Source organism: Ursus maritimus, unplaced genomic scaffold, assembly GCF_017311325.1.
Source record: "Ursus maritimus isolate PB19 unplaced genomic scaffold, ASM1731132v1 scaffold_20, whole genome shotgun sequence".
Lineage (NCBI taxonomy): Eukaryota > Metazoa > Chordata > Mammalia > Carnivora > Ursidae > Ursus > Ursus maritimus.
Window position 1 is genome coordinate 51,490,941 of NW_024424453.1, and position 18,578 is coordinate 51,509,518.

Here is an 18,578-nt window from a genome sequence, read left to right on the forward strand (position 1 = left end):
AAGGCCTGTGTGTGGAGTACCTCCGCCGGGGGGCTCTCGCTATGGGAGGGAAGCCTGAAACAACAGGGACTGTCTGTTCCCTTGGACCAGGACCACCTGCCCCTCTCCTGCACCCCCTCCCGCCGCCATAGAACCTTCACCTGTTGTGAAAGCAGATGCTGTTGTTAAGTGTGGGGGGAGCGGTTAAAAGAATCTTCATGTAATAGTGTGTTGAATCATATGACCTGTCCCAGTTAAATACTAGCAATTTCTTATAGTTCAATCTAATACAATGAGTATTAGTATGAAGTACCACGTCCACCACACAAATACATCACACAAATCAGAAATACAGGCTAAACTGAGATACATGGAACCAGAAATGAAACAAAAAGCAAATTATCCCCTCCAGATGATAGCTGTTGTTAAAACTATTGTAGGGGCGCCTGGGTGGCTCAGTCAGTGAAGCGTCTGCCTTCGGCTCAGGTCATGATCCTGGAGTCCTGAGATCAAGCCCCCGCATCCGGTGCCCTGCTCAGCTAAGCAGGGAGTCTGCCTGACCCTCTCCCTCTGAGCTCCTGCACGGTGCACATGCTCTCTCTAGCTTGCTCTCTCTCAAATAAATAACATCTTTCAAAAAAATTACTGTATAATATACACACTTCTCTGTAAGCTATAAACTACCGTTGTATACCATTACACTGTAGCCCACCAACTCTAGTTATCCTCTTTGTGGGGGCGGGGGGCATCTGCACATTCAGGTTTGGGGCCTGGGGTCACGACAAACGTGCCTCCCAGAACGCGGCTGCAGAAGGAGCGCTGAGTTACCTGGAGAGCAGCAGCTGACCCTGGAGCTGCAGGTCCGCGGCACAGTCCTCCGAACGGCAGTTCCTCTCGAAGACAGTCTGTGGGGGGGAGACAACAGGAAGGACAGGATTGAACGGCAAAGGAGTAAATACCAGCCAACTACTTGTTTCCAAACCAGCGCTGACTGTTTCTGTGGAAGCTTCCCGCCCTCCCCTCCACAAAGCCAGCCCTCGCACCGCAGCGAGGGCTCCTCCTCAGGCTCCAGGAAACCTGCATCAGTGGGGGCCTGGGCTGTGGAGTGCATTCCTTACGTGGCTCACGTGGCTCACGTCTCAGTCTACTGACGTGCTTCTTCAGGTAGGGTCCTCAAGAAGGGGACATGGCAGGTGTCCCTTCCAAGTCTGACAAGATCTCTAAATGCTCTCAGATGTGCATGAATAATAATCCAGTTGTGTAAAGAATTCTTAGATTACAGTGTGGTCATTTTCTTCTGTTTGCTGTCTTGGGGAGGCAGAAAATCTCTAGTGGAGATGGGCTCTGCCTGAGAGATGGGATATTATAATGCTTAGTTCCAAAGAGAAAAGTCAAAAGCAATGAGGCTATTAGGCTGAGGGCACAACACCAGGGCTCAGGGGACTCTTGCCCACATCTCAGGGGTGGGGGGGTTGGAGGGCAGCCTCTAACCCAGATTGGGCCTTAATGGCCAAAGCCCCCCCCCAGTGCTGGGGCCGAACGGTTGGTGTGCCAAGCCTGCCGTCTGTCCAGAGGGCTTGTGCAGTGTGCTGAGCTGGGCCTACCTGTGGAGGTTGGGAGGGGAATCGGGAGCGACATTTCGGGAGGAGTTACAGTTTTCCCCTGCGGTCCTCAGCGGGCTGGCCAGTCCCTCCCTCATACTGGTCTGGAGCTCTCTGACGTGTCTAATCTACGGACAGCAGGCTCCCGGCATTCCAGGCTGACAGACACTCCTCACTACTGTGAAGTGGCTTTGATCATTTTGGATTTTGGAGAGAAGAGCCTGTTGTCATTTTTTAGTTGTAAGTCATTCACTATTAAACATCTCCTCTGTCACTGCTAATGTTTGTGGGTTTTCCCCCACCACAGAACACAGTTCCAAGTGATTTGTTCCTGTCCCACAGGGTACATCCAAGCGGCTCTCGCAGCGCCAACACGGACTCCAGTGAACTTGCTGGCCCACGGACAGTCTAGACCTACCAGACAGAATAATTTCGCCTATGGAAATTCATATTCTTTCACATTTTCAAAAGAATAAAGTGCCCCAGCCAACATTCCCTGCCTTGATTGTGGCAGGGGGAAACTCACGGACGGCTTGGGCAAACAAAGGAAAGTCCCGTGTTCCCTTGGACACTACTGGGGGGAAGGAGAGCCAGATTTCCACCAGACTTCGGATAAAAGACACTGGTGCTTTATTTGCCATCTCAAGCAAGGAGAGAACAGGAGGAAGTGGATGTGGACTGCACGGATATCTCAGGCGAGAGAAGCAGGCTCTCTGAGGGTAGGAATGAGGGGAAAGCACCAAAGGTGACTTTGCCTTTGATTTGAACCTGAAAGCCCCTCCCTGTCATGCCCTGACTTTGTCTTTCGTAATTTCACATTTTTCTTCAAGGGAACTTTCTTCCCAAATTATATAAGCTTCAGACCCCACAATACCCAGCCCTGCCCCTGCTGACAGGCTCCTCCTGGCACGTGGCTTTCCAGGGTCACAGGCGAGAGGGACAGTTTGAGTTCCCCATCGTTGGGTGTGGGGTGGTAAGCAGGTGAGAAGTGATGAAAAGGACGTGACCTAAATCATCCTGTGGCACACAATCTGACAAGACCTGGTCCCTGCCCTCCTCACGTCTGTCCCTCTGTCTCTCCTGTGCTGGCTACCCCTCAGACTGGCGTTCACAGGAAAAGCAGGGCCTCCACCAAAGCTGGTCCCCACTTCCTCCACCTCGTTCACCCAGTGTGTGTCCTCTCATCCTTCCACGAACACATCAAAACCACATCTCTGAGCCCACCATGAGCTCAGGCTTCCATTGTAAGTTCTTGTAGTTTCGAGCACTTTCTCCTGTTACTGCTCGTCTTGTTTGTAACTAATTGATTTTATCAGTACATGTTTCCTGTTTATCTCCCCTGTTAAAATTATGCTCCATGAAGACGGGGACCATATTGGTCCTGTTCACCTTTGTGCCTGTCCCCCGAGCCTGGCATCCCCAGACCAGGCTGAGGTTGCCTGGTCAACACTGGAGTACCATGCGGTGCTCCGAGAAATGGGGTGGCCACTGAAATGGGGAGCCCCATGGTGGATGCCCCAATCTTGGCCAATGCTAAAACACTGCTCATCATCGCCATAGCTGTAGCACCCACCCCTCAGTGACACACAAGTGTACAGCCTCCTGATGAGGGGCCTGTGGCTTTGTAAAAGCTCATTGTCCTTGGTCTGCCTTCCCCTTGTACTCTACTATTTCCTACCCCCGAAGCTGGCTTAGGTCTTCCAGTGCTGCTAATTGCCATCCAGCAAGCACTGAGTTCACCATTTCTATATACTGATGTATACACACGGGGATATATGCACACACACATACATATATGCACATGGTTTGTGGGTGCATACACTCATCAGCTAAAATTAAGTACCTATTCCGAGAAGATGAAGCACCAGCTCAGAAATTAGCCCAGGACTCAATTTCCACAGTTATAAAATGAAAATAAGCCAAGGCTTCAGGCAAAGACCTTCCCAGGCTGGGAATGCAGTTGTCTTATAGGTAGAGTAGCAAGACGGAGGGAATCAAGGGACCTGCCTCATGCACTGGGCAGGCTGAGGCTGAAACTCAGGGTTCCTGGGCTTTGCACCTGGATTTGTCTCCCTGGGTAAATGACTATATTGTTTCCCAAGGAAGGAAAAGCATCTTTCTGGGGCAGGTGGTGGGCAGACTGAAGCCTCAGAATGCCCAGCTGACAGCATAGACTTTACAGGAGCAAGTAAAGACTACTTCTCCTTTACTAAGTACAAAGAGTACAGGTTCCCTATGAAGCCAGTGGGCCAAACTCCCCATTTTCCTTTTAGGAACAACCCTGAGTGCCAACCAGGGCCTCTAAGAAATTCCTCCGTCCACTTTTGCGCCCCCATCTCCCTAGCGTTCTGGGCAAATGCAAGCTTGGCTGCCCGAATCAGACATTCCCCACCAGCTTGGAAGCGGTCTCTCCCATCTCCCTCCACTTACTGGTTGGCAAAGCCCCATCAGTTTCTTTACCTGGAAGAAGACTTTCTGGAAAACGGAAACAGATCTGAGAAGCCACCATCTCTTAATTGCTCTCTGGTTAAAAGAGGTAAAGCCTTTCTCTCAGGAGACAACCGTTTCCTGTCTCAGGCTTCAGAGACCTGTGGACTGGACGTCGAGCGGCCTCCTCAGCCTCATGGACTACATTTCCATATTGGCTCCTTTCTCACCCTGGTTTTCAACCCAGGTTTCCATGGAGAATCGTTTTCTTCTCCCCAAAGCCTTACTCTGCTTCTTTTAGAAAGGGTTGGCAGACTTTTTCTGTAAAGGGCATCTAGTAAATACGTTTGACTTTGGGCCACATGGTCTCTGTTGCAACTAGTGGTATGAAAGCTGTTGTATGCAATATGTAAAGAAACAGGCATGGCTGATCTCAATAAAGATTTATAAGAATAAACAGCAGACCAGATTTGGCCTGCAGGCTGTAGTTTGTGGACTCCTGTTCTAGAATATTTGGCTATTGATTTCCTCATTCTCTTCAGGCCAGAAAGAAAGAAAGAAAGAAAGAAAGAAAGAAAGAAAGAAAGAAAGAATACAATGAATCCAGCTCAAGTGACAGTTTTCTCTGAACCAGAGTACAGAGGTTGGAGCTGGCTGTGTTTTCTTCCCAATGCTGTGGCCACCAAGGCCAAGGCAGCCTTGGGGATGTGCGGCTTGGGGCTGGCAGCTCAATCGTTGTTGTGGCCAAGACTGACTTCAGAGAGGAAGTTGCTTAGGTACTCAAGCCTTGGGGTGTCCATTTCTCTTACTCAAATCTGCACTGGAAAAAATCTACATTCTGATCTAGCAGTAGGATTCTTCGCCTAGTCCAGTCGTCATGTTCATAGGAGGGTCAATTTCTTGGACTTCATATATATATATATAATCATTGACACAGATTAGATACTGTTTACAGGGTTGCTGTGGCAACCACATCCATGCTGAGGCCTGAGAAAATAGGACAACTGGACTGGGTGGGAATATATGCTTTTCAAATCCCACCCCAAGGGGACCAAACAAGAAGGCTATTTTTAAGCTAACATGAGTGAGGCATTTCCTGATGGGCAATGTGACTTAGCAGAGGGTCTCTGCCTGGACAACAAGAGGTACATTTCTGAACTGCTGTTCCTCCCACAGTCCCATAGAAGCTCCCCGAGGCCCCGGTCATACGTAATTCATGTCTGTAACCCCCAGCACCTGGGGGTTACAAAAAATTGTTTGTGTAGATGCCATGAACTGAGTGTAAAAGGATTCTCTTTCCAATTCTGTTTCAACAGGCTCTTTTTTCCAGAATCCAACGCTATCTTTAATGTGAGCTCAGCTGGTCCTGGGATTTCTCTGTTTAGCCCTGTGTCCAAATGAAGAAGGGAAATGTCTCATTGCCTGGTATTTAAAATTGGTCACACAGACAGAGTTGCTTTCTAAAAAATATCATGTCCAAAGGAATAAATGAAAGACAAATACTTCATAAAATTAAAGTGGAAGAATTCCTTCTACATCAGGGTCTGTACAAATTATCTTCTTAGATTTTGAAATCATGGGAAGAACAACAGTCCCACTGGTCTTCCTTTACACATAAACACAACACCAATTTTGCCTCATACCTTTATGGAAAAACTGAAAGTGGTAAGTTCTGTTTGGGGGTATCCTTTGGTTTACTCCATGGCCCTGCAGTTCATAAGACAGCCCCCTCTGCCTAAAGACAGTCTTCCCCATCATCCAGCTCAACTCCCATGAGAAACTGAGCAGAGAGCTTAGCTGGCCCACCTGGGGCTGCACCTGACCTCTGACTCACCTGGGTTCCAGAACTGCCTGGGCCTGGCTGGCCTTTTATAGGCCACATTTCACGTCCCCCTACAACCTCTGTCTTTTAATATCAGCCGTAAACTTGCTCCTAGAGACCTTCTGCCTTCCAGCTCCAGAAATGCTCTCCCTTGATTTTCACCCTGGAATCTTTTGTGTTCTATGCTTCATTTATTTTTTTTTTAAACAGTTACAACTAACTAGTCACAAGAGGCAGAAAACAGAACCAGCAATAAAGGTGCTGGTGCCGTCAGAGGAAAGGAAGACTACACTAGCTGTATTTCCAAAAGCTGCAGAGCCAGATGCATTCAGGCAACTGGGAGAAAGATGCCCTTAAACTGGAGAGGCTTCCAGCAAGACCCCTCCCCATGCACCCACAAGAGGCTCACCTCAATGGGGCTCCAGGTATAACTTCAAGTAGCCTGGCCTCTGACTTCCTCGATCACCTCAGAAGATGACAAAGGAGGGGCTAATGTTTCTTCCCCAGCCAGAGACTGTCCCCTGGACACGTGCCCTTGTTTGTTTATATACACACTGCATGGGCTCGCAGGCAAGGTTTTCCGTAAGGCAGGACGAAAGAAAGAAAACCCAACAGGCCTGAAGATTTGGGGGAAAAACCACTATTTTCTCCTGCAAAGAGTTGTGGAGGGTCGGAACACATTCTTTCCATAAGTTGCAGAGATGAAGCACTAAGAGAAAGTTTGCACACTACACAGGTCACTGCTGGGTACAGCCCAGCCTTTGAGAGATGAGAGTCCCCTCTCCTTTGCTTCTGGGTGAACCTTTGGAGGAGAAGCCAGAGACCCAGGGATGTAACCAGACTTCTGTGGTCAGTGACGAGGCTGAACTACAGGTCTTCCTCACACATAGCTGAAGCTAGATGGCTTTCACATGCGTTTCACCAAGGTGCCCTTTCTGAAAGGATTACCCAGAAGCTGACGCCAAGCAGCTGATGCTTGTAAAAGGCGGAGGTGTGGGGGTGCAGGGATGTGCGTGATCTGGTTGGACTAGGGATGAGGGTGGAAACTTCTTCCTCTAATCCCCCTTCCTCCTCTGCTGGGCTAAACCAATCCCCTGAATCCAGGTGCCTAACCAGCCCACCCCCCCCCAAGACTGGATGGTCCCTGAAACCTGTCTGGCCCCAGTGTCTGCAGTGACATGTTCTCTCTCCTCCATCTTCCTGACCCTTCGACTTTGCACCGTTCCACAGATTCTGTATATATGATAATGAAAATAAACCTTCGAGCTGGCATTTGAAGGAAGCCGAGCACCTCACCTGGGAAACTATTACCTCATGTCCAGGCTGAACAAACAGTGAGTTCTCATAGGCTTGGGCTATATTTCCACACACGCAGGCACTGAGGGGGGTGTGTGTGGGGGGAGGGGGACAGATGGTGACAATTTCCAGCACAATGGAGGCCCAAAGTTTATGGCTTCAACATAATTCAAAATTCACATTAGAGTAAAACAGCTCATTTTTCACTGAAAAGATGACAAAGTGAGTATCCTCAACACAGGCAATGCCTTTTCTTTCACCAAGCGTGTTTCCTCCATCTTGTTTTTTGAAAAGGACATTCACACGTGCACAAACGAACTATGGCTGCTAGGTGAATCACCCTGAATCACATACGATGCTCTCCTGCCTGGGACGCATTCCCAGAGAGTTCACAAAGCACATTTTAAAAAATTATACAGCTTTGCTGAATCTGTCAGTGAAGAAATTCTGGTAAGATGTCCAACCTAGCATTGCATTCTTTCAGAAGGGCTGTCAACCGAGATAGATTCCCTGAGCATCCACTAAGGGCTAGGCACCGTGTCAGCTACCAGGGACCAACAGAAAATGAGACAAAATAGATCCCTGCCCTCTTGAGCCTCCATTCAAGTGAGGGAGACAGAAGAGCAATTAGACAAAATAATAACAAATTGTGACAGGTTTCATGAAGGAATCAAAGAGCTAAGTCAGGGAATACAGGTAGTTGGAGAATGGTTCTCTGAGGAGGTGATATGTCAGTGGAGACCTGAAGAATGAAGAACTAGCTGTGAGCAAGACATGGCAAGAGCTTTCTACAAGAAGTACCAGCATGTGCAAAGGGCCTGAGGCAGGAGAGGCTTTGGTGAGTTTGAGGGTGGTCGGCATGCAGCGTGTAGCTAGCACTGGATGATCCTAGAGAGGCCAGAGCCCCATTGTGCAGGGTCTGTGGACCTTAACAAGAGTCTGGATGTTCTTCTAAGGGCAGAGGGAAACTGAGGGGGGGGGTGGTAGGCATTATAAAGAGAGATGACCTGGTCTGGTGAGAAATGATGGTGGCGTGGACTACAGTGGTGGCAGCAGAGGTGAAGTATAGAGGCAGGGATTCACACCCCCTTCCAGCTTGTGCTGGGAGAGCCAGCTCTCAGGCTCTGGTAGTGCAGATCATCCCCATACCATCCCCTCTAGGACAGCGGCATCTCTGGGCCTGACAGGCAAGGACCAGTGCTGAAGAGCATGACAGGTCCATATGAGGAACCAGCCAGAGCCCTTAGATAGTGTCACTGCCTCCTACGCAGGGAGCCTACCCATGGACCAGCTGAGACAGGACACACCCCCAGCAGAAAGGAATCAGCTTCAGTAAAGCATCTGTTTTCCCCAGCCCCGCTTAGACGCTCCTGTGATTTGCCTCATTCTTTCCTCATGACATTGCTGTGAAGCTGTGTTGTCACCTCCACTCTCTGGGGAGGAGACAGAGGCTTCCAGAGGCTAGGCGGCTTGCCCCTCTCAGGAAGGGAAGAGCAGAATCTAATGCTGCCTCGCCATTTCAGTGCTCCTCATGTATCATTTCATCAATCACCCCCAGGTAGGCAGAGCGGATGATGGCACCCCAAGTGACAGGTGATAAGCAGGGCTCTCAGGAACTAAGTGACTTGCCCCATGCTACTGGGTGAGTACATTTTGCCCTGGCCCGGCAGCCTGATCTCACTCTGAGAGACCTGGACTGTGCTCCTTCCCCAGAGAAGCCAGGGGAAGGAAGAAGCCCTGGGGTCCTCTGGGGCTGGGGCAGGTTCATTTTCTATTGCCGCATTAATGCATTAGCACAAACTTAGCAGCTTAAAACAGGGCAAGTTTATCATCTCACAGCTCTGCGGGGCTTGCCTGGTTTCTCTGCTCTGGGTTTCACAAAGCCAGAATCAAGGAGTCAAGGGTCAGGCCCTTCTCTGGAGGCTCTGGGGGAGAATCCGTTCCTGGGCTTACTCAGGTTGTTGGCAGAATTCGGCTCCCCATGGTTGTAGGACTGAGGTCCTGGTTTCCTTGCTGACGCTTGCCAGGAGCCTCTCTCAGCCCCTGAAGCTTCCCTATGTTCCTTGTCAAATTGCACCTCCATCATTAAAACTGGCAACGGCCAATCAAGTCCTTCTCATGCTTCAAATCTCTGACTCCTCGTGCATCTCCCTGACCTCGCTCTCTGCCTCTAGCTGGAGAAAGATTGGGCCCACCTGGATAATCCAGGTGACCCCTGCTGTTTTAGAGCCCCTAACCTTAATTACCCTTGCAAAGTCTCCTTCGTCATGTAGTTTATTGTATTCACGGTTCCAGGAGTTAGAGATGTGGACATCTCTGGGGGGCCATCTGTCTACACAGTGGGTGACCTGGAACTTCAGCCCCAGCCAGGTCTTTGGGGGCCTCCTGAGGAAGCCTGAGAGCAATTAGAGTTTTCAAAGCTCTACTCTGTGTAGACAACTTGAAGACAGGGCTTCTGTCATAGTCACTGGTAAGCTCACCTGAAGGGGAAAGATAAGGGCCCCTTAGGTGAGAAGTTCAGTGCCAGCCTTGCTTCCTTCCCAGCACACAGGCCAAATGGGGCCTTGCAGTATTCTTTCCTTCAGTTCCATACTGTGCCAGCAACTGAGACCAACTAGGAGCTAATAGTGACTCGAGTCTCTGCATCTTTCACATCGAACCTCCAAGAACTCAGGAGCAAGGCCTTCCTGGGGTCTCTGTGAGAGCTCCCAAGTGCCTCCCAGGCCCAGGCAGATCAGTCTCCCTGAGGCAGGTCTCTGATCTACCCACACTCAAAAAGTTGTAATGGTCTCCTGTCTCCAACAGAAACAAGTCTGGCTCCACGGACAGTGAACAAGGGCCTCAGACCACATGATTGTAGACCCTGTCTTCATGGCCCTCCCGTTTCCCTCATACTAGACATTCAGCCATATGGAAGACCATTAGTATCCATCAGTCTTTCCTCCTCTGTTAGCCTGTCAAAGCCCTCTAGCCTTGAGTGTCCAAATCCTACTTCTTCCTTGGCTCCAGCCCATTCTCCCTTTCTCCACAGAACACCTTCTCCTCAGCTGGAAGTGGTCTCTGGAGTGAAACACTCACACACACTAATCTGAATCTCACTTTCTTCTCTGTACACGTTTTTCCTGTAAGCCCACTGATGGCAGTAATGTTTTCTCTTTTTATCAAGTTCTTACATGGAATAGACGCTCAATTGACTGAATTGCTTTGGGATTTATTATAGTCCTTTTAAATACTCTTCTGGTTAAGGGATAAAACAAGTTGCCCATGTACCAACATGGGCTCGGTGCCTTTTAGTTGAAGAGAATACAGTATTTAAATCCTAATGTTATCTCGCAACATGACTTGAAGAGCTCTAATGAGGTTATTCCTCTCTACGGAAGAGGTTAGATGCTCTCTTGTGGAACTGTCATAAATACACACACGGGCTGAAATTCAGCTCTGCTTGCTGGAGTGCGCCTTGCTCTCAGAATCTTTCTCCCCCTCAAACTGAGTCAACATCTGGAAGACACATGGAGGATGATCATTAAATTAGCCCCACCACCATCTCCTAATCAGGAAAAGGAGAAAAAGCAAGGATCACTCTCCCAGCATATTTCCCAGACTCCTGGACAATCTTTCTAATCTAAGAACAATATTTTTCTTTCATTTTAATTTCAATCAAAGAATCACATGTTTAAAAAAAATAATGACCCCCTGCCACACACCTCCCTATACTGAGTCCTGCTCTCCAGAGGCAACCACTATTGCCCATGTCCACATGTTTCTTTTGAGAATTAATCAGATTTAGACATTATTTTACTGAATTCCTGCCACAATGGACAAGAATTTCTCTCTCCTCCACCTTCCTAATTTTGACAGGCAAATCACTAGTCTTAGCTCCTCTCCTGCAGTGGTTCTCAAACATCAGCTGGTACTTGTGTTTTGAAAGCGTTCATGTTTGAAATCAAAAGAAGGACCTAAAAAGTCGGTTTTGCCAATAGGCTGTGTGTGTATGTGTAGAAGGCACTGGGAGCCCTGTCCACATCCGTGTACGACTCTGCCTATCCCCCAGTTCATGTGAGTGTAGGCAGCTAATGGCTCACATCTGCATCCTTCCCCCAGAGAACTGTCCGAAGCTGAAGGGGATCTCCTTCAAGGAGACCTACACTCCCCTCCTATGTGGGACAGCCAGCTAATGGTTGACTAACATGGGACACAAAAGGCCAGCCCCCTTGCCTCAAGAAGACAACTTTTTGGTGTAATTTATGCTCCTGAGTTCCCTAGCTCAGCTAAGGGTAGCCTAGCTGAGGCCACATCCTTGCTCAGTCCCTTCCACTTTCCTCACTTTCTTAAGTTTCTCCCATGTGCTCTCAAATCCCTGCCTCAGGCTCTGCTTCTAGGGAACCGGACCCAAGACCATATGGGAGATACTTTGGTAGAGAACTGGGTTGCCTTGGTAAAAATATCACCACTTAATTGAACATCTGGATGCACATGTCAAACCTCAAACACTTCTCTGTGATTTTGTTCACAATTCTAATCTGCAAGGCATGGCTCACTTGACATGCTAGTTTTCCCCTAAGCTCAGCGCAGTCGGCAGGAGGGTGGGGCCGGCGAGTGGTTCCACAGCTTTGCTCCCATTCTGCACAGAAGTCTAGTTTAGCCAAAAGGCAGTTTTGCCTGACCATCCCCCCACGAGGGTCCTGGATCTGTGGTGATCTTGGGTGTTGAGGAAAGACTGAAAACAGTCTTGGGACCACAGATTCTTTGCATATTTCCGGGATAGCAGTGAGCGCTGCTTGTCTCACGGACGGCTCAGGGCAGACGGCAGCACTGCGGCAGAGTCAGCTCACAGGCTCACTCCTGCTTGGAGGACCTGTACCTGACATGGCTCTGAAGCGCATCAGACAGGATGGGTGGCCCACCAGCACTTGCCTTGTGCTGGGCTCCAGGGATGCTTGGGTTGGAAATTTCTAACTCAACCACCAATTCTATAAGATGACGTTCTTGCCTCTTCACTCCACTCACACCCTCACCAAGAAAACATTTAGTGAGCACCTACTATGTGATCTGATCTGAAAATGGTCTAGGAACAGGGGTCAAGTGGAGGGGCCAAGTAACCAGTTCATGACCTCAAAGGGATTATAAGTTTAGTGTGTTTAGATCATGTAGTTCTTACACGCAAGCCCCCAAATCATATATTGGCTCATTCTGCAGATCAGAGAAGGGAGGCGCAGAGAGGGGCTATGCCCAGGAAGACAGGGCCACAACTTCTGCCATAGGCTCCTGCCACCCTGGGTCCCAGCCGAGAGCTTCAAGGTTCTGACCTGATTCTTTTGGGCGATCTTCTGTCCCTTTTTCCAGCGGAGCACCGGTGTCAGAGCTGGCAGCTCTCTCTCCTCCTGTCCGGTCACGTGCTCGCCCAGGCTGTAGGCGGCTTCAAACACGATGGGACTGATGACGTCCTGCACTCTCCGCTGAAACAATAAACAAGCACGCGCATTAGCTGCTAATACTGGCCGACATGTGCAGAGCACTTCACAGATTACAAAGACCTTCCACATGGATTGCTTCATACGACCCTCACAGCCAGCCTTGTGAGGTAAGATTTTATTGCTCTCATATTTTAGATGAGGTAACTGAGGCGGAGAGCAGCGAACGTCTTGTCCAAGGTCACCTTGCTAATGAGCGGGGGCTTCCCCACTCTACCCAGCGTGGCGCTAAATCATCTTCTCTTTAGCATATGGAACACATTACATTACTCGTCTTCCAAATATTCCTACAAGCCAGCTGACGGGCGGGGGAGCATCTGCACTCACACTGTAGGCTAACCGTTTGCATTCGTGGTATCTGGATGACCAAAGGTCTTTTGTATGGAGGTAACTATGGCTCTTGTGCTGGGGCAGGAGAGCCAGTGACACTGAGGAGCCTATTATCTTCCCAGGGTTAGGTATCTGCGGAGCCAGGATGGAAAGTCTTATCTCTGGCCTTATGTTCTTTCCTTAGAAACCCAAAGGCTTTAAGACCCAAAGGAATGAATGACAGGCTGATAGTCACAACAGGAAAGGAGAGGGAAGGGGCGCCTGGGTGGCTCAGTCATTAAGCGTCTGCCTTCCGCTCAGGGCGTGATCCCAGCGTTCCGGGCCCCGCATCAGGCTCCTCTGCTGGGAGCCTGCTTCTTCCTCTCCCAGTCCCCCTGCTTGTGTTCCCTCTCTTGCTGGCTGTCTCTATCTCTGTCAAATAAATAAATAAAATCTGAAAAAAAAAAAAGGAAAGAAGGAAGGAAGGGAAAAAAGCAGACAGACATTGAACACCTATGAGATTCCAGGCACCATGCCCCGTGTTCTAGACTGATGAGCAACATATCCGAGCCCTGTGAACTCGGACTTTTTATCCTCTACCATACAGAAAAGGAAAAGGGAGTTATAAGGATACGTTCCCCAGGGCACAAGGCTGATAAGGATTTGAGTCATATCTGTTCAACACCTTTTGGCACAAGATGTCACCATCTCTAGGGGACTCAGGGTCCCCCAGTCTCAGTCTCCTCTCACAGGCAGGGGCAAAGGGTAGGCAGTCCCACATTAGGGCCAGTACACCCTATGGGAGGTGGGCTTCCAAGTGGAGGGGGGCAAATCTGAGACGTGGCATGCATAAGCCAAGTCCCCGCTGCTCCGCACCTGTCATGGGCAGGGAGCCAGCAGAGAAGCACGGCGGCCCTGTCAGGGACTGAGAGAAGCTAGGCAGGTGGGCAGAAGCCAACCACAGGGCCAAGAGCAGAGGTGAGGATGCCACACCGCTCTCTGTGTGAAGTTTGGTGGAATTTCAAACACATTAGGGCTGTGTTCAAAATAGTAGAAAGTTGTAAAGTTCTCAAGCAGTGCACAGTGAGCAACCTGCCCCCATCCCGCCCTGACACCCAGCGGCAGGCACGCCTGCCAGGTTTTGGATATTGGTCCAGTCTAAGCAGATGCGGGCAAATCACAGTTGGTGGCATGCTGCAGTTCATTTTCCTCGCTTAGCATGTATGCTGGAGCTGGCTGAGTCAGTCACAGAACTCCCGCACATGACGACGTGTTGTTGTGGATGCCCTTACCGACCAATGTGTGCACTCAAATCTGCTTTAACAAGCGAATGGGTGTCAGTCAGCCCATCCACAAAGCAGCAGCATTCTCCCAGATGGGGTCTAGGAACCTCAGTTCCCTGGGAGGGGAATAAATAAAAAGGGTCTATGATCAAACAAGTTGGGGAGGGTGGTGGGGGGGGAGAGCAGGTGAAACAAAGTTAAAGAGGGTTTTTATTCTGTTTTGTTTCTTTCTGTTTTTATTGCAATTGCCTCTGAAAAAGGGTAGGGTTGTCTGTGGAGCAGACACTCAGAGGCAATGGAGGGCAGCACAGGAATCTCCCACAGCAGCCCAGGAAAGGAGGTGGCACCAGAGCCAGGGCGCTGCGGGGCGGGGAGCCAGATGTGGCCACACCTGCAGCGCGTGGGGACAGAGGACTCTGGGGGTGGGGCCCTGAGTGGCCAGGAGATGATATATCTTTGTATTCAGGAAAGAATTCAGCTGGGACTAGATTCAATCATTCAGCATAACTAAAATATAGGACCTCTCCAGGCGAGTTATGGGGAAGCCTTTTGCATAAACTGCTTCCAGAAAATTCTCTTGACCTTCAGATTTTAGGGACAGATATATTACCTATGTCCGTTCTGGGAGCAAAACACACTCCTGAGAAACAGATCTCCTCTGCCTTGCTGACTTTGCTAAGCAGAATTTAAAGACTGTTGGGGATGTGGAAAATAACAGTGCAATCTTCATGGCTTTACAAATAAACGCTTCAGTGTTTGCTTTTTTTAAAGATTGACTATCCTAAGGCTTTGCATTTAAATCCTTCACAGTGAAGTCAGTCAGTTATCATGTTTTCATTCTTGGGGGAAAGTGGGGAAGACAGAAGTAACTCATCATTTCCTGGCTACCGAATGCGTGTATTCCAGAGACGGGGCTGAGACGTTACTTTCCCGAATCTGCATATCTACTGACCTGATAGATTATTGCTCCCATCTTGCAGACGAGGCAACAGACGCCTAAGAGTTCAAATAGATTGCACTCCACCGCAAAGCTCGTAGTAAGTGGTAGAACCAGAAGCAAAACTGCTTTCCCTAAAGTCCATAAATTACTATTTAAAGGTTATCCCAACTGCTTTAGGTTCCAACACCACCCTCTCAAAAATCACTTGTTAACTTAAGAGGGTATGGGGTGGGGGTGCTGTTTCTCACACAAGTCTGTGAGCACTGTTCTTAGACACATGGCCGTTCGAGCCAGGCTCACCGCGGAGAGAAACCATACTGGTGCGGCGTGCTGGGGGTGAGGAATGAGGTCTGTCATCTAGGCGTGCAGATGCTGTGCTCTGGCACTGATTGCAAGAACCTGTTTTAACTAAGCAGCTGGGAGAAGCGGGTCTTATTCTACGTCCAGGTAGCTCTGGGCAGAAGGGAAGGAAACCACACCGAGCCGGGGGCGCGCAGAGGAGGCTGCAGCATCCTGAATGGCGCCAACGCCCCCAGGAGGACATCCCCCCTCCCACGCTGTGTTTGCTTTATCTGCGCTGCGAAGGAAAAGCAACAGCAACATTTAGTGGTTTCCTTTTCATTTCTGAAAGCTTCCCTCAGATCAGCACTGCAATTAGTGGAGGAACTCCTGAGGACAGAGGAGGATTAGCGTTCTGGCACAGACCGTAATCACGGAGATGTTACTGCTTAAAAAAAAAAAAAATCACCACTACGAACTGAAGCTTCTAACACTGAACACTTATTTGACAGACCAAAAGGCAAGAATCTACCTTTTCGCACTAAAAATCTACAGGAGTTTCCGGATTCTGAAAGCTGAAGGAGCCCCTGTGGAGAACACCCCCTGGGTCAGTGGCAGAATTTGCGGTGGCTGAGGTTTAACAGGAAACTTACCATATGCTCAACCTGAAACTTACTGGGTGCTTACTTTACACCAGGCAATGTGCTGGGCCTAAGGGAGACAGAGATGAGAGACTCTCGGGGAGATGGGTGATCAATGACCATCTAGTGCAACACGCACAGAAGAGGCTTTGGGGACATAAATGGGGGACATCTGATTCGGACAGAGGGTTAAAAGGCTTTCCAAAGGAGGTGCCCCAGGCTCAGCTGTACGACTGACGGACATCGGCCAGAGAGCAAGCAAGAAGCACGGCAGGTCCAGCAGGGTGGAGAGGATATGGGATGCCCAATGGATTGCATGTGATTCCCAAAGACAGGGAGGTGGTCTTATAGGGAGGAATAGGGACGGAAGAGTCTGCAGCAGAGAACCGATCTCATGGGGACTCACAGGTTGTGCTGACTTCATCCTCTGAGGTGGGAAGAATTGTGAGGAGGGTAAGGTGATGCTAGAGGCTGTGTTTGAGAAAAATCCTTCTGGTTTCTTGCACTGGTAAGGGTGAGATGGCAAGGAGGGAGGCCAGTGAGGAAGCTGAGTTCTAGAAAGATCCCTCTAACTGTAGAATGGAAGTAGATTGATGGGGGGCAGGCCTGGGGACAGGCAGGATAGGAGGAGGCTGCCATAGGGCTTCAGAGGAAAGATTGTGAAGGCCTTTGCCAGGACACCGCAGTGGTGATGGAGCAAAGGGGAGGGATGGGAGGGTGACTTAGAAGGAAGAGGTGGTAGGACTTGGGAACAGGATATGATTCCCTAGTGTTCAGCTTGCGTGAGTGCGTGGACACATGTCACTCAACATCATGGTACCAGGAAAAGGACAGGTGTGCAACGAGCTTGGGCGTAGACATACTGAGCTTTGTTACAACATAGAAATCCCCTTCCTGGCTCCAGACTACCTCTGCAAGGAGTCTCCCCGAATGTACTGATACGGGCCTAAACCTCAGTGCTTCCTTTTGTCTTCCACAAAACTGTCCCCTGCTCCAGTGTCCAGGGTCAGCCTTCCTGAGTTCCGGCTCCTACAAATCCACCATATGTCCTTTGCCTAGACCATGAGCTCATCCAACCATCTTCCCAAAGATGGGCTTTGCCCTCCTTTGGACTACAACCTCCTCCTTCCTCAGCTCACCTCACATGCAAAGACATTCTCTTGGGGCCCCTCGGGAGGGCTGTGGGGTCTTGCAGAGTCTGCTGGCAAGAGGCAGTGAGAACCTCAGGGCAACATGCCTTCCTACGGACTCCCAATCCCTTATGGAGAGTCCTTCAGGCTTTTCCTTCTAACTGATCACCTTTCTCTGAAAATGAAACAGAAGTAACTCAGATGGAAACTCCTGCAGGGGAGGCCTACGACATGCAGGTGCCACCCACCACCAAGGCTGCTCTGCTCCATTATCCTGGGGTGTCCAGGCAGTTGTCAGAGGCCTCAAAGTCTTTGTCTCCTTGGTTTGTGGAATCAGAATTCTCACTGGTGAGTATAATTAGTATCAAATCACAATAACCCACCTACCTGCCCGGAAAAGGCCATGCATTACTATGTGGGGGAAACCTCCCCCCTAGGGTAATTTGATTCCGACCTTCGCTCTAAGACCTGAAGTAAGCAGGCCCTGAGCTCTGTGCACCCCGGACCTGCCTCGAGAATTAGAAACCTACTTCTCAGCTGCTTTTCCCCAAGAAACAAAGCGTTTTCATCTTTCTTAGCTAACTAGCAGCTGTAGGGGTCAACTAAATGAAAACAGGAAGGGCTGGCCTTACTTTAAATGTGCAAATAACACAGAAGGTCAGCAAATAAGCCGCTAGCATTAAGCCAGATAATTGGTTTCGGAAAAACCTTCTAAGTGTTTTTTAAAGAGGCCTTGGTATTTTTTTCTTTTTCCAAACATGTGATTTTTTTTTTTTTTGGTCCCTTCCCTGGATCCTTTCTGCCTCTTTCTCCCTACACAGGGCTCTACTTCTGCTCATGATGGCCACGCCCTGGAACGAGAAACCCCCGAAAGTGGAACCGGAAGTGGAATGCTTTTTCCTTTCTTTCTCTGATCATAGGATTACAATGGCAGTTAAATGGTTCAGGCAGTTTAAAATTCTCAGAAGCTTGAAGACTCTTTTAAAAGCAAAGGTGAGGATTTTACATTTCTAGTAATAATAGAGTAACACTGTAGAGCTACCCTCAACACAGATGACAACTAGCAGGGCTGGACCCCCCCCCCCAGGTGCGTGTGAGAGCACACATGCACTCACGCACACACACGTGTGCATGCACAGGCACGCACCTGTTGAAAGGTATTCAAGAACTACAAAGAGAGGCAGGACTTCAGAGTCTAGGGTCCCAACCCTAAGGAGAGGACAATGAGGGGACCCCAACATGTGGAGGCACGAACCCCTTAAGCTGTGTGTGGATTTGGAAGCGGTGTGGAACGGGCAGCAAAGAAACAAAACATGAAGGGGTGATTCAGAGGCCCAGCGTCTGAGCCAAGTTCCTGCCAGTCTTATGAGTCTGTGAAGATGAAACTTAAAGCTAAGGGC

General features: G+C 49.4%; 1 protein-coding gene across 2 annotated transcripts in view; it reads right to left on the bottom strand.

Annotated features, from left to right (window-relative positions):
- The window catches only part of ITGA9 (integrin subunit alpha 9), a 326,219-nt gene that overhangs the window by 146,581 nt on the left and 161,060 nt on the right, over window positions 1–18,578 (bottom strand). For both annotated transcript variants that reach the window (XM_040636970.1, XM_040636971.1), the window contains exons 16-17: window positions 12,432–12,581; window positions 808–884 (exon numbers count right to left, since the gene is read on the bottom strand). In XM_040636970.1, coding sequence (XP_040492904.1) covers window positions 808–884; window positions 12,432–12,581 — 227 coding nt within the window. The remainder of the gene's footprint in view (window positions 1–807; window positions 885–12,431; window positions 12,582–18,578) is intronic.